At 46.0% G+C, this 12,258-nt stretch overlaps 1 protein-coding gene across 7 annotated transcripts in view; it reads right to left on the reverse strand.

The window, feature by feature from the left end:
• Positions 1 to 12,258, reverse strand: part of Fgf1 (fibroblast growth factor 1) — a 90,901-nt gene that overhangs the window by 6,103 nt on the left and 72,540 nt on the right. For all 7 annotated transcript variants that reach the window (XM_013141105.2, XM_013141102.3, XM_003477194.5 and 4 more), the window contains one exon: positions 10,897 to 11,099. In XM_013141105.2, coding sequence (XP_012996559.1) covers positions 10,897 to 11,065 — 169 coding nt within the window. In that variant the 5' untranslated portion in view covers positions 11,066 to 11,099. The remainder of the gene's footprint in view (positions 1 to 10,896; positions 11,100 to 12,258) is intronic.

The raw sequence follows: 12,258 nt of genomic DNA on the forward strand, positions 1-12,258 counted from the left end.
TCAAAAAGGGGTCCCTTTTGGGGACATTTTACCAAATCCTTCTAGAGACATCATATACATACATACATTGTTACCAAATGATATCATACCCTTTATGATTTTTTTACACACATGATAATATACTATTCTCACAGCTCTGTATCTTGGTTTTTGTTGTTTTTGTTCGTTTTCTGTTTGTTTGTTTTTGCTTAAATATGTCTGTACTGAAAAAAATATGTCTTTTTTTTTTTGTCAGTTGAGTTGTGTTCCATTATGTGGCTTCACCATAATCATCTGACCACATCCTTATGGATATACCTGGATTTTCTCATTTCCCTTTGTTTTCCTTGCCTTCTGACTCATCCCAAGGGTAATGCACAGTTACATCACCCCCACTGGAGACGCAATTCTCGACCCTCGGAAGTCTGCTCCAGAGACCCTGGCTTCCTCCAGCTTCCTGTGATAAGCAGAACTTCCTGAATTCCCAGGAAGAGTACTGGAAGCCACCGATCTCCTTTCCCACAGGGCCTCCCCTACCTCTCCTGGGTTAGCCCTGAGAGTGTGGTCATGGAGAACAGGCTGACAGGACAGCTCCTCCACCGGGAGCTGGGCCCTGCCCGCTCCAGCCTCAGATTGCACAGCTTGCTGTCTCTGTTGCTCTGCTCTGCCTGCTTGCCCTCTTCCGTGCACCGAGTTCTCTCCTGCTGCAGGCCTCCACTTGCTCTGCACTCTTTCTGGCATCTTCTTCTGCATATGCATAAGCCTGCTTCTCCTCTTCCCACTCTGGGTCTCAGCTTACTTACTCTGTCCTCAGAGAGGCTCCCCTGCGTCCCTGATTCAGGACCCCAAGCTGCTCTGCACAGAGGATCCTTCATTCCCACCCCACCACCCCTGCCAGAGCCTCCCCAGGCCCACGTCACTTTCTTTCTCAGCCCCTTCTTTCTTTTGTAGCCTCTAATGAACAATTACTTTATTGCTTAGGCATTTGTTCTTTTATTTCTGCCTCCCTAGGAGAAGGTGCACCCTGAGAGGAAGGGCAGGGACTTCGTTTGCCCTAGGTCTCCTTGGGGCCCCGGCCCCTTGCACAGCAGGCAGGTATCTATTTATGGAATGGATGATGTTAGGCTAATGTTGGTGAGAGCATTTTGCTGGGCCATCATCAGTAAGCTGTGTGCTTTGTGTCCCCAGCAATGCAGTGTGGAATGAAGTGAGGAGGAACCTAGGCGATAGAGAGGTGCGAAGCTGGAGGCTGAGCTCTGCCCCTAGGTGCCTTGACTAGGCTCATTAACCACTCTGGGCCATAGCATAGTGGTGTTTGGGTTTCTTCTCTATGAAGTTCCTCTCAAGTCTAAAAGTCCTACAGCAGTGCCACATTCAACAGAGCATCATTCCTTGATAAAAAAGAATGAAGTACTGATACATGCTACATCAGTGTAAAGTAAAAAAAAAGAATAGCCAATCACAGAAGACCACATATTCTAGTTGCACAAAAAGCCCAGAATGAGCAAGTTCATACATAAAAGTAGATTACTACTAGCCAGGGATTGAACAGGGGTGGGGAATGGACATGGATGGACATAGGGGAATTATGATAAAAGGCACAGAGTTTATTATTGAAAATGTTCAAAATTGATGGCAGAGATGGCTGCACCAGTGTGTTAAAAAAAAAAAGTTGTAAGCAAAAACACTGGATTATACACTGGCAATGGGTAAATTATATAGCATGTGAATTATATCTCAGTAAAGCTGTTTATTTTATTTATATTTTGGGGTTGAAGTGAATTTATTTTCTTGTTGATTTTATGCATCAAAAAATCAAAATTAAAGGTCAAAGGAAAATAGAGTAATAACTACTATTATTATCTCAGGAGTTTATGCAAAGAGTTTCATTTGTAGAAGAAGAACACTGGAAACGTGGATTCATTATTTATCTTCCAATGTCATCCTTTTTGCTGTCATATATGTATTAAATTCTTTTTTTTAATTTTAAAGAGAAAAAAAGCACAGAAAAATAAAAAAAGCAATCAAGCAAACAGACAAAGAAAAAAAAAGCCAAACAACAACAAAAGCAATAGTGATACAGGATTTCAAAACAAGATGATAGGAATTTAACAATGGTTGTTATATTACATATTGTTACCTTCAATATCTTCAATTGTTACCAGATACAGGCATGCTGAATTGATCAAGCAATATGGTTTGCCTTTGAGCAGTTTCCTTTCCTTTTACCATATCTATTGTAACTTTTGGGTCTTATTTACTTTGTTTCTTGCACTAGTGAGACAATACAGTGTTTACATATGCAAGTCTGATTCATTTCGCTTATGAGTATGGTTTCTAGTTGCATCCATTTACCTATAAAAGCCTCGAGTTTATCCTTTATAGCTGAGTGGCACTCTGTTATATAAAAATACCACATCTTTTTCATCCATACCTCTTAAATGTCCAGCATTTCCATTGGACTTCATGGGTTTTAGAGAACCTTCCCATGTATTTTAAAAATTAATTTCTCTGCATAATCTTGCATGTGTGAGACAAAGGCAAGAGGAGAGCCATTGATTGATCACTCACGTGTGTCAGCCATGCTGTTCCTGCCTTGGTATAAATAGTGTAAGATAAGGGGTCTGTGGGCTCTAGACTCAGCCACATAAATTCCAGCTTTGGCTGTGCTGTGCATTATCTGGGTGATCACTGGGAAGATTGTTGACCTGTTTCCTTGCCTATCGATGTAGTTGTTATGCAGATTAAATAATCAAATGCATGGAAAAAGGACAGTGTGATCATTATTTGCTCCGTGCTTATGTCACCTCATGCGGTCCTCACAGCCTTCTCTGGAAGAAGGCAGCACCTCCTCCAAGCCATAGGTGAGATGCTGAAGTGTGGCGGCAGCATATTTTATTCAAGGCTGTTCTTATAAGAAGGTGAAAAATCATGACCAGAACTGGGTTTGAGTTCTTCAGTCACCCTACCTTTTCCTCTCAATCACACAGTGTCTTAGGCTCCAATTAAGGCTATGTGGTCCAAACCTGCTTGTGCCCCTTGTGGTCAAGGTTAGACGTGTGCAGGATGCCAGGTAGTCCCTCAGGGCCCCACTGGTAGTGGCCTCTCTCATGGAGTGGGGGGACACTAGTGCCTGGCAGTCTTTTCCACCTGCCATTTATGTGTGTGGGTAGTTCATCAAATACACTACAGTGCTGCCAAGATCCCCAAGGATAGGTCTTTTTAGCTACTCAAGGGAGATTTTTAAAAAGCTTTTCATGCCCTAGCTCCCTTCTGTTCTGCTGCCTTAGGTGGTGCCCAAGCGTCTTGCCATGGGGCTAAGTGGAGCTGCCTGTGCCCTCTGTTGAGTCCTCTCGTGGCCATGGAAACACCTCACACAGGCGGCCAGAGCTGCAGCTCTGCCTAGCACAGAACTGCAGCCCCCACCTATGAGCCCCAACACCAGGGTTGTTGGGCTGATGAGAGTTCGTCTCAAGAGTTTCCTCTGTAAATATTATTTCTCCAGGATGTCCAAGTTTCATAGCTCATTTTCACTGGATTTCTTTCTGGCTAAGTTTCCTAAACATATATCCTTTTGCAAGCAGTGCCAGCAGGAAGGAGCAACACCCAGCCTGAGCTGCTCGTGTAGCTGCCTAGGTGTCCAGCTCTCTAGGATGACCTCACCCCACTTTTCCAGACATACATCCTCTTGCAGCTGCCACCGAGGAAGGAGAGAGCACGAGAAAGGAGACCTCAGAAAGAGAGGGAGGGTGGCCGCGGTGCAGCAGCACCTCCTTCAGCTGTGCAGGAGACCGTTCCATCCACACACACTCATCTGCCTCGTGTGGGAACTGTGCTCTGTGCATACATGGTCCCCACAGCCAGGGCTTACGCGTGCTTAGGGAGCCACACACGCCGACCTATACATGGGGAAATAACCCAGAACAAGGGCCCCATCTGTTTTTGAGCAAATGCAAACAAAAACGCAAAAGCCATAATACAAATGCTATCTCTTTTCTTGTATTCTTTCTCTATAAAATGCCCCCTCCCCACCTTTTTTCCTTCTTTCAAAGCAGAAAATAATACATAGTCAAAAAAATGTTGTGGGAAGACAGTAAACCCCTGGTGAAAACTTTATAAAACCACCAATATGTGTAGCTCATATATATATATATATATATATATATATATATATTTATGAATGTGAAATAGTGTACTAGATACAGACCAAATTCATATAGTAGCTTCTCTGGGGAGGAGGAGAAGGACTAAGGTTAGAAAGAGGGGTGGGAAGAATTGTCTCCTTCATCCATACGCTTCATTAAAAAAAAAAACCAAAAAAACAATCTGCTCTGGGCAGAGGAGGCTATAGGGTTGGCTGGTATTCGGTCTGGATCACTGCACATCTTTATATTTTACTGTATACACGTGTATGAGCTATGCACAGTTTGTATTTTTCACAAAGTTTTTCATGAGAGTTTCTGTCCCCTATGGTTCTCCCTTCATACCTGTCATGGGTTGTGTCTTTAACTTCTGCTCTTCATCAATGGGCAAATGCCTAGAGCTGGCCAAGACTTCATTTCCTGCTCCTGACCCCCAAGATGTTTTGTGAACCAGCTCATTCCTGACGCACTTTGCATTTAGTACTGCATACAGAGATCTATAATACCTGGCTGTTCTGGGGACTTGGGAGGACCAGGGAGGCGGGATGGGTGAAGGCCATGAAAGCTACAACTTTTCCACTCACCCGCCTTTCAACGCTCCCCACTGGCTAGCCTCTCGGGAATGGGGCCTGGAGAAGGAACCCAGGGCTTGCTCACTGTGAGCAGGAAGGGCAGGGGCTCCAGGCATCTCAAGGATAAAGAGCAAGTTCTTGCTGAGAAATGAGACATGTCCATAGCTGGTAGGGTACCTCTCTTTCCCCTCTTCTGAAATGGGGACAACTTTTGATTTAGCAGAGTAGAAAGCAGGTTCTAAAAAGTTGTTTAGTAGTAGATACATTTTTACTAGAGAAGTTCAGAGTGACAATGCATTCACTGTAAATACACTATAAAGATGGACTTGAAGAGCACTGGAAGTGTATGGCAGATTTGTAATTCTCAGTGTCCTGGATGATCTCTCTCTCTCTCTCTCTCTCTCTCTCTCTCTCTCTCTCTGTGTGTGTGTGCGTGTGTGCGTGTGTGTGTGTGTGTGTGCAGAAGATTTAACCCAGGGCTTCACTCATCCTAAGCACATGTTCTTATCAAAAATAAACGTCAAACTGAAATGTACAGAATCATCTTTGCAGATCACCCTCCTACCTTATCTTGGAACCCTGCATAGATGTCTGCACATGTAGGGCATCTACTCACAGGGGACACCAAGCTTTTGAGAACATATGCCAGCCCCAACCTGGGCACTCAGCTGTGGAGCTGAGTCTCTGATTTCTCCTCTGTTCCCAGAGGCTTCTTAGATTCACTAGATTAAAACTCATGATGCCTTGTTTTCCTGGTACAGAAACCAGGAGAAGGCGTTCATGCCCGCTAAGTGAGATGTGTGCCTGTCCCAGTCTAAGCCTAGCGTTTCTGGTCCTGCCCAAGGGTCTGCTAAGGATGAGGTTACACTGCATTGAGCCAGGCACAGTGGACAGAAGCAGTGAGCGTGCAGCTGTCCCAGCCAGGACTGAGGAGGCCGGGCTGGTTTATTCTGGGTTGCAGACTTCCCGTCCTCGGGTCCTTGGCTGTGTTTACTCAAAGTGAGGTCAGCTTCATTCAGAACTCAGGAGGTTTTATGTCCGCAGAATTTATAATTAAAATGTAGCCAGGCCAGGCTCCGAAAGACATTAAAGAAAGACAAAAAAGGTAGAAAAAGTGGATTTGAGGGGGGAAAATTCTAGTGGTTTGGAATGTGTGTACACACACACACACATGCATGTATGCAAACATGCAATATTTGAAATACCTTTCTCATAACCTGTAAAGGTGTTTGTTCTTTTAAAGAGTAGAAAGGGTGCCTGAAAATCTTTGATTTAGTCCAGCCCAGAAATCCCTCTGTATAATCAAATAAGGGGTGGAAGCTGAGGGACCAGGAGATCTTCACGTCATATGTGATCAAGCCTAGAACACCGTCCGAGGACCTTTCTGCAGGGACCTGCCCTGTGTGGATTCTGTCAGCACGGTGCAGCTCTGGAAAACTGCCTCGATACCAGGCCCACCCTGGTGGGAACAGAGTGCCTTTCCTATGAAATGCCAACTCATACCAAGTCAAACAAGGGGAGTCTGTCTCCCCAAAACAACAGGCAGGGAGAGATTTCACTAAGGTGCTTTCTGCCCCAGATGCAGGGCTGCTAGGCAGGATTCTTTTCACCAGCACCTCCCACCCCCAGAGCCCTTAGGATATGGCTGGATTTATAAATATTTGATCGGCCGGCACTTTGTTCAAGAACGATTCCATTTGTGGGGTGAGCAGTACCCATAATCCTGCTCTCTGCACAGCCCGTTACATGACTAGGGCAGAGGAAGAGGCTGCAGGCCTGGGAAGCTCAGGGCTCCTCATCGCCTCTCAAGTTCCTATCTCAGTCTTTAGTCTGCCAAGAGGCAAGGCTTGGCCTGCTTTCTCCAGAGAAGAAAGTCCAGCAAGGAGGCAGTGTTGAGTGCGGCGGCCCCCTCTGCCCCACCAGGGCCTGGGCCTGCTGTGTCTCAGGACTCAGTTTAGAAGTCCCAGAGAAGCTGGGGTGAAAAGTCACTCTCAGTTTCGTGACCAAGGGTAGCATTGACTTAACAGACTCGAAACATCCAGTGTCAGGTGAGGAGGGCTCAGGGAGGCCCCAAGATGATGATAAACATCATTTTTCAAGGACTCCTGTGCCTGGAAATGTGCTATGTATTTTAACAGACATCACATTTCTGATTCCTACTTTCATAGGAAGTAGATACTGTTGTCATTCTTGTTTTTAGAATGTGGAAACTGGAGCACGTAGAGAAGTAACCCTACCATGGTGACATACAGACTTGTAAATGGCAGTAATCAGACCTCTGTCTATACCTGTCTGGCCCGTGGTCAGGCTGTGTGGCTCCAGTTTAGTTTGTGAGGTGAATTCTGCATCATGGTGCTGGTATCCAAGGGGGTGGTGGGGTACAGAAAGAGCCTCAGTGCTGGAAATGGCTGAGTAGATTCTCCGTGCTGTCCCCATTAGAAGCTGGTCCCCACATGAGCTGTAGTGTTCCCAGAGTGATGGTACCCCATCACCTCGTGGGGAAGGAATGTAGCAAACCGCGTGGCACACATCAGTGCTCAGTTGATATTGAATGTATCATTGACTGTACCTCCAGTACAGTTCAGCCTCTCATCAAATTAATGTTTACTGGGCATTCTTCCAAGTGGCAGGCAGTGTGCTGGACATATGAGTTACAGTGCTGAGCCTTAAGAGACAGAGTCCTTGTCCTCTGGGAGTTTATTGGGAGACAGAACCAGCAAGTCATCACACACGTATAAGGAGGAGCATCACCACGAGGAGAGCTTGAGCCATTCCTCAAATGTTGTGCGCACAATGGAACTGGCTATCTTGCCTGGCACCTGTGCCCCCTCCAGAACCCTTTCCCTCATGGCAACGCCGCTCCATTTCTCACAGTGTGAAGCTTCTCACAAACTGCACACTGTGGGCCCAGCGTCAGCCGCTCTCACTGTCTGGCTCACCCGGCTCTGGTGATGTGGAGGGGACAGGTGCCTGCAGCTGTGGACGGAGACACACTCCAACCATCTTCTCCACAGACAGAAAGTCCTGCCAGTGGAGACCCTGGACTCGGGTCTGTGTTAGGATGGCAGCGGGCACTCATCCACGGGAGGTCAATAGCACAATAAGGCGCTTGGAAACTTAGTTGTCTAAGGGTAGGAAGAAGACATGTTTTTGAAAAAGTCCCAATTTCTCTTCCCAAGGAAGATCAACTAGTTGAAGACAGAGAGACTGTGGATTATTTTTGTCTTGTAGAGTTGCAAGGTGTACAGCTCTATCTTGTGAGGATTTACAAAGATTCATATAAATATGTGATTGAGTTTTAAGAATGCTCTTCCTTAAGGAAGTCTTGGACTATGACTCTCTGTCACCACAATTCTATTCATGTTCAGAACAATGGTCAAGGAATAATCATGGATAAGCGGAAGCCATCCACTCCATTCCTGTGCAAGGCTGATTCTGCTTCCTAATGATCTTGAGATTCAGACGAGCCAGTGCAATACCACCACTGGGCAGAAGAGGGCAACAGATGCCCGTTCAGGGAGTGTATCATGCCTGGGGCTGCCAGGAGGCTGGGGGTTCCTTCCACCTGCAGCTTTCAGACACGCGAGGTGCACAGAGCAAGGCCATCATTTCCAGCCCACAGAAGGAGAAACCAAGTCTGAGTGATATTAAAATTTTCTCCCAACTTTAGACAGTGTGGAAATTCTTGAGACTGGAAGAGCCACAGGCTTAGGTAATTGAATCTTCTTTTGCAGAATACTTGTTGGGAAATGGAGAGAATGTTCACAGCCCAGTTAGACGGTGGCGGAGCAAGCATACAGACTCAAGCTTTCTGACTCTGGACTAGAGCCCCTGACTGCATAGGCCAGGTGGATTACCCAGTTCTAGCATTGGGTAGGTGTAGGCATGGATTTCTGCCCACTGACCCCACTAATTCTGACGTCTGTCCCCTTGCCTTTGTCCTTAGTTCCAGAGTAAGCAAATAAAAGGCCAATCTGCCAACTCTGAATGTTAGTGAGAGGCCCTGAATCAACGCCTGAATCGAGACCTGTGCCTTGCCTGGGATGTGGTATTATAGAAGACAGGAGACTGGGGAAGTTCCTTTCATATATACTTGTTTTCTTTTTTTTTTTTTTTTGTCTTTCTCATTTTTATCGGTACCAGGGATCGAACTCACGACTGCCTGCTTGCAAGGCAGGTGCTTATGCCGCTGAACTAAATCCCCAGCCCCCCATATATACTTGTTTTCAATTGCAGTATTGAACTTATAGATATCTTCAAGATGATAACAAGCAATACGAACCAACATGTACCGAGCTGTGACTCTGGACCAGGAACTGCTGAAAACATTTACTATGTTACCTCATTTAACTCTACCCAAGTGATATTATTCTTCTTAATTCACAAATGGGAAAAGTAAGGCAAGAAAGATGAAGTAACGTGCCCATGTTCACTTGGCAGGCATCTAGCTTCACTCAGATGCCAGCACCCTGCACGCACTCCCACGGCTCGCTGTGCTGGCTCCAGAGGTTCCTGGCATCACACCAGCAGCAGACCTCAGGGGTCTCAGTGTTACGTACCCAGAATGCAGTCCACAGTGTTAATGATGGGGTAACAGTAATGGAGGCACCTGACACTTGTACAGAAATCCCAGAAGTTGTAGCCTGTTTTTACCCTAGAATTCAAGGTTTCCCAGGAGGGCTAGTTTACCCTGAAGAAACATGTCACTAAGGTTGCCTTTCCTTTCAGCTCTGGAGACCACAGCATTCCCCACTGATTTGGGAAAATTGGTAAACTTATTGAAAATATTTAAAACTTAGAGAAGTTAAGGTTTGTCCCCTGCATTGTGTGGGCAGATCACATGAATTGTGTATCATGCCTAACACAATGGGCTACAATCTAAGTCCATTTACTCACAGTAAATATTGCTTATATTTAATGTACTAGAGTCATCTATCATCTATCAGTCTGTTTGATTATTCTGTTGCTTGTTTTTCACTGAGTACAAAGTTGGCACGAGGCCCATTTAAAGACAAACCACCCAAACAATGCCCCCAGACCCTAATCCTGCAGCTGCAAACCTCAGCCTGTCTTTCTGCTCATCTCAAGGGCTGACTGATGGTAGGAAGGAAGGGACAATGCCACTTGTTCTGAAAATGCCAGCACCCATTCCGGTTCCCTGTGCATCTGAGAGAAAAGGAAGGATTGTACCGAAGTAGTCGTCGTGCTTAGAGTCCGTAACCTTTGGTGCATAGCTCAGGGATAATCAAGACTGTCTGATATGTAAACCATCACACCAAAGCCAGCATTTCATATTGTTTTACAGCATCCCCACGAAAACCTGCTTTCTGCCTGTGCCCTGCTTATTTGGCTCTTAGATTGCTGCAGGGAGCAGGCCTCTACAGCATTTAATGTCTCAGTGGTAGTCAGGGAGGACTAGAGAGTGGGGGGACTAGACACTGGATGTCAAACATATGCCCCACAGCCAGAAGTGCTGGGACAGAAGGAAGAGGTCTTTATACTCAGCGAAGAAAGTTCTTTGTTGTGAGGCCACGCCTCCATTTATCAGGCTCCTTGGAGCTAGTTGCCAGGAAAGCCAGGAAGGGACAGTCAGCCTTTGGCTCTCTGGCTTCGGCAGGCTCTGGGGAATGACTTTCCCCCTCCTGGTTACCGCTGCCCCCCCCCCCCCTTTGCATGATGTGCTGCGGGAAAGCTGCATAATTTATGATGTGTAAGACTACGGTCACGGACTAGGATTTCACAAATCAAGCCCAGCGGAAACATCACCTGGAGTGTCTATTAACTGAAAATTGAGCCCACATCTTTACACAGGATTTACCATGCCTGCTCATCTGGCTCTTCCGTCATGGAGCGAGCAGACCCCTGCCTAGCCTTCAGGGCCGCATCTGTCACTGCTGTAGAAACTCAGGAAAACATCCAGCTGTGGAACGCTGGTAGTCAGTTGTGTCAGGCTGCTGAGAGTCCTTTTAAAAACTTGAAATAGGACACCATTAGCTCAGTGCCAGCTCACAATTCCGGGTTTTCCAAACCCAGGCCAATTACTTATATCTGTCTCCCCCACCTCACCCCTTTGAATGAATGCATCGCGTCTGAATGAAACCTTGGAGAAGCCGGCATTGGTACTAAGTTTCTCACCCTCACCCTTATCCTTAACTAAGGGAGACACAGAAAGGTGAGGGGGTGCAGTACAGATGGCTGCTTACTGTGCTGGTCGCTCCTGTCTCTTGTGCCGTCCACTGTGCCGTCTGGAAGGATCCTCAGGAAGTGGCCCCCATTGCTGCAGTAGAGCAGTTTGGGCTTCTTATAATTCCCTGGAGGCAGATTAAACTTCTCAGTCAGGGCTGCAAAAGTTGTGATTTCTCCTTCAGCCATGGCTCAGCAACGGCTTATTGTGGCACTCTCAGGACTGTAAAAAATTAAACAAACCTTAGAATGTTCTGCCAGCAAAGGCTCAACAGACACTTTCAAGAAGGGAAGGACTGCTCCAGCACACAGGGCTCCTGGTCAGCTTGTAACTGCAGGCTGCCCAGGTGATGCCCAGAGCCGGGCCTGGGGGATGACCGGTGGTCAGGGAAGGAGGATCCCTGGCCGGGGAGGGCTCTTCAGAACATTTCTGTCTTCCCAATTGGACACCACTTTGGATCAAGCTGTGGATTTTTGAGAACTTCAAATTTAATCATTTGGCCAAAGGGCAAAAAAAAAATCATGTTTTGGTCCCTCCTTTTGGTCTACGTAAATCCTCAAATTAAACACTGAAGTTGCCCTAAAATAACATCTTGGGTCTAACCACAGATGCTCAGAAGCCAGGGAAGGAGGCCCTGCCCTCCACCCTCACACTGCTTGATGAGGTCCTGCCAGGCCCAGGTGTAACAGAGAGCACAGCTGGCCTGGACCTTTGGGGACCTGGGAGCAAAGGACACGGCAGGGGTAGGGAAGAGCTGATAGCTAAAGGAAACATTCTGGGTTTGCAGAAACTAGGGAAGGGATTAATGAGGATTTTAAAAGAGTAAACACTGTCCCAAAGGACATTTTATGAGATGGGTAATTATGAATGAGAGGCCTAGGTTCTGTTCATTCTGTAGCTTTCAAGAAGTCCTCATATTACACGGAGAGCTGGGTCTTTTCTTGTACATAGCTCATCTCTGTCCTAATTTTTTTTTTGTTCCAGGGATTAAACTTTGGACCTTGCACTTGCCAGATAGGCACTGTGCCACTAAGCTATGTCCCTGGCCCCACTTCATTATTTTGTATATGCGATGGAAAAAGAAAATGCCATGTTATATTTTATAATTTTCTAATGTTATATATACTCATCATATACACGTTTATGTTATTAGTGTAAAAATGCATCAGTGATTTCTCCAAAAGAGTAAAAAGAAAAGTCAATGAATGTAAGGATTTTCTAGCATATATTTGTTCCATCATTTAGGAAAAGGAAATGCTGGTGACTATAAAGATTTTAAAATAAAGAGGCCACAGCAGGAAGCTGCTGTGGGGGTTTACTTGTAAGTGAGTAGGTGCTAATTGTACACATGGATTATCAAGTGGTCTTATCGTAACAGTGA

The sequence above is a fragment of the Cavia porcellus genome, unplaced genomic scaffold (assembly GCF_034190915.1).
Source record: "Cavia porcellus strain 051 isolate PalLab524CR breed Dunkin Hartley unplaced genomic scaffold, mCavPor4.1 scaffold_21, whole genome shotgun sequence".
NCBI lineage: Eukaryota > Metazoa > Chordata > Mammalia > Rodentia > Caviidae > Cavia > Cavia porcellus.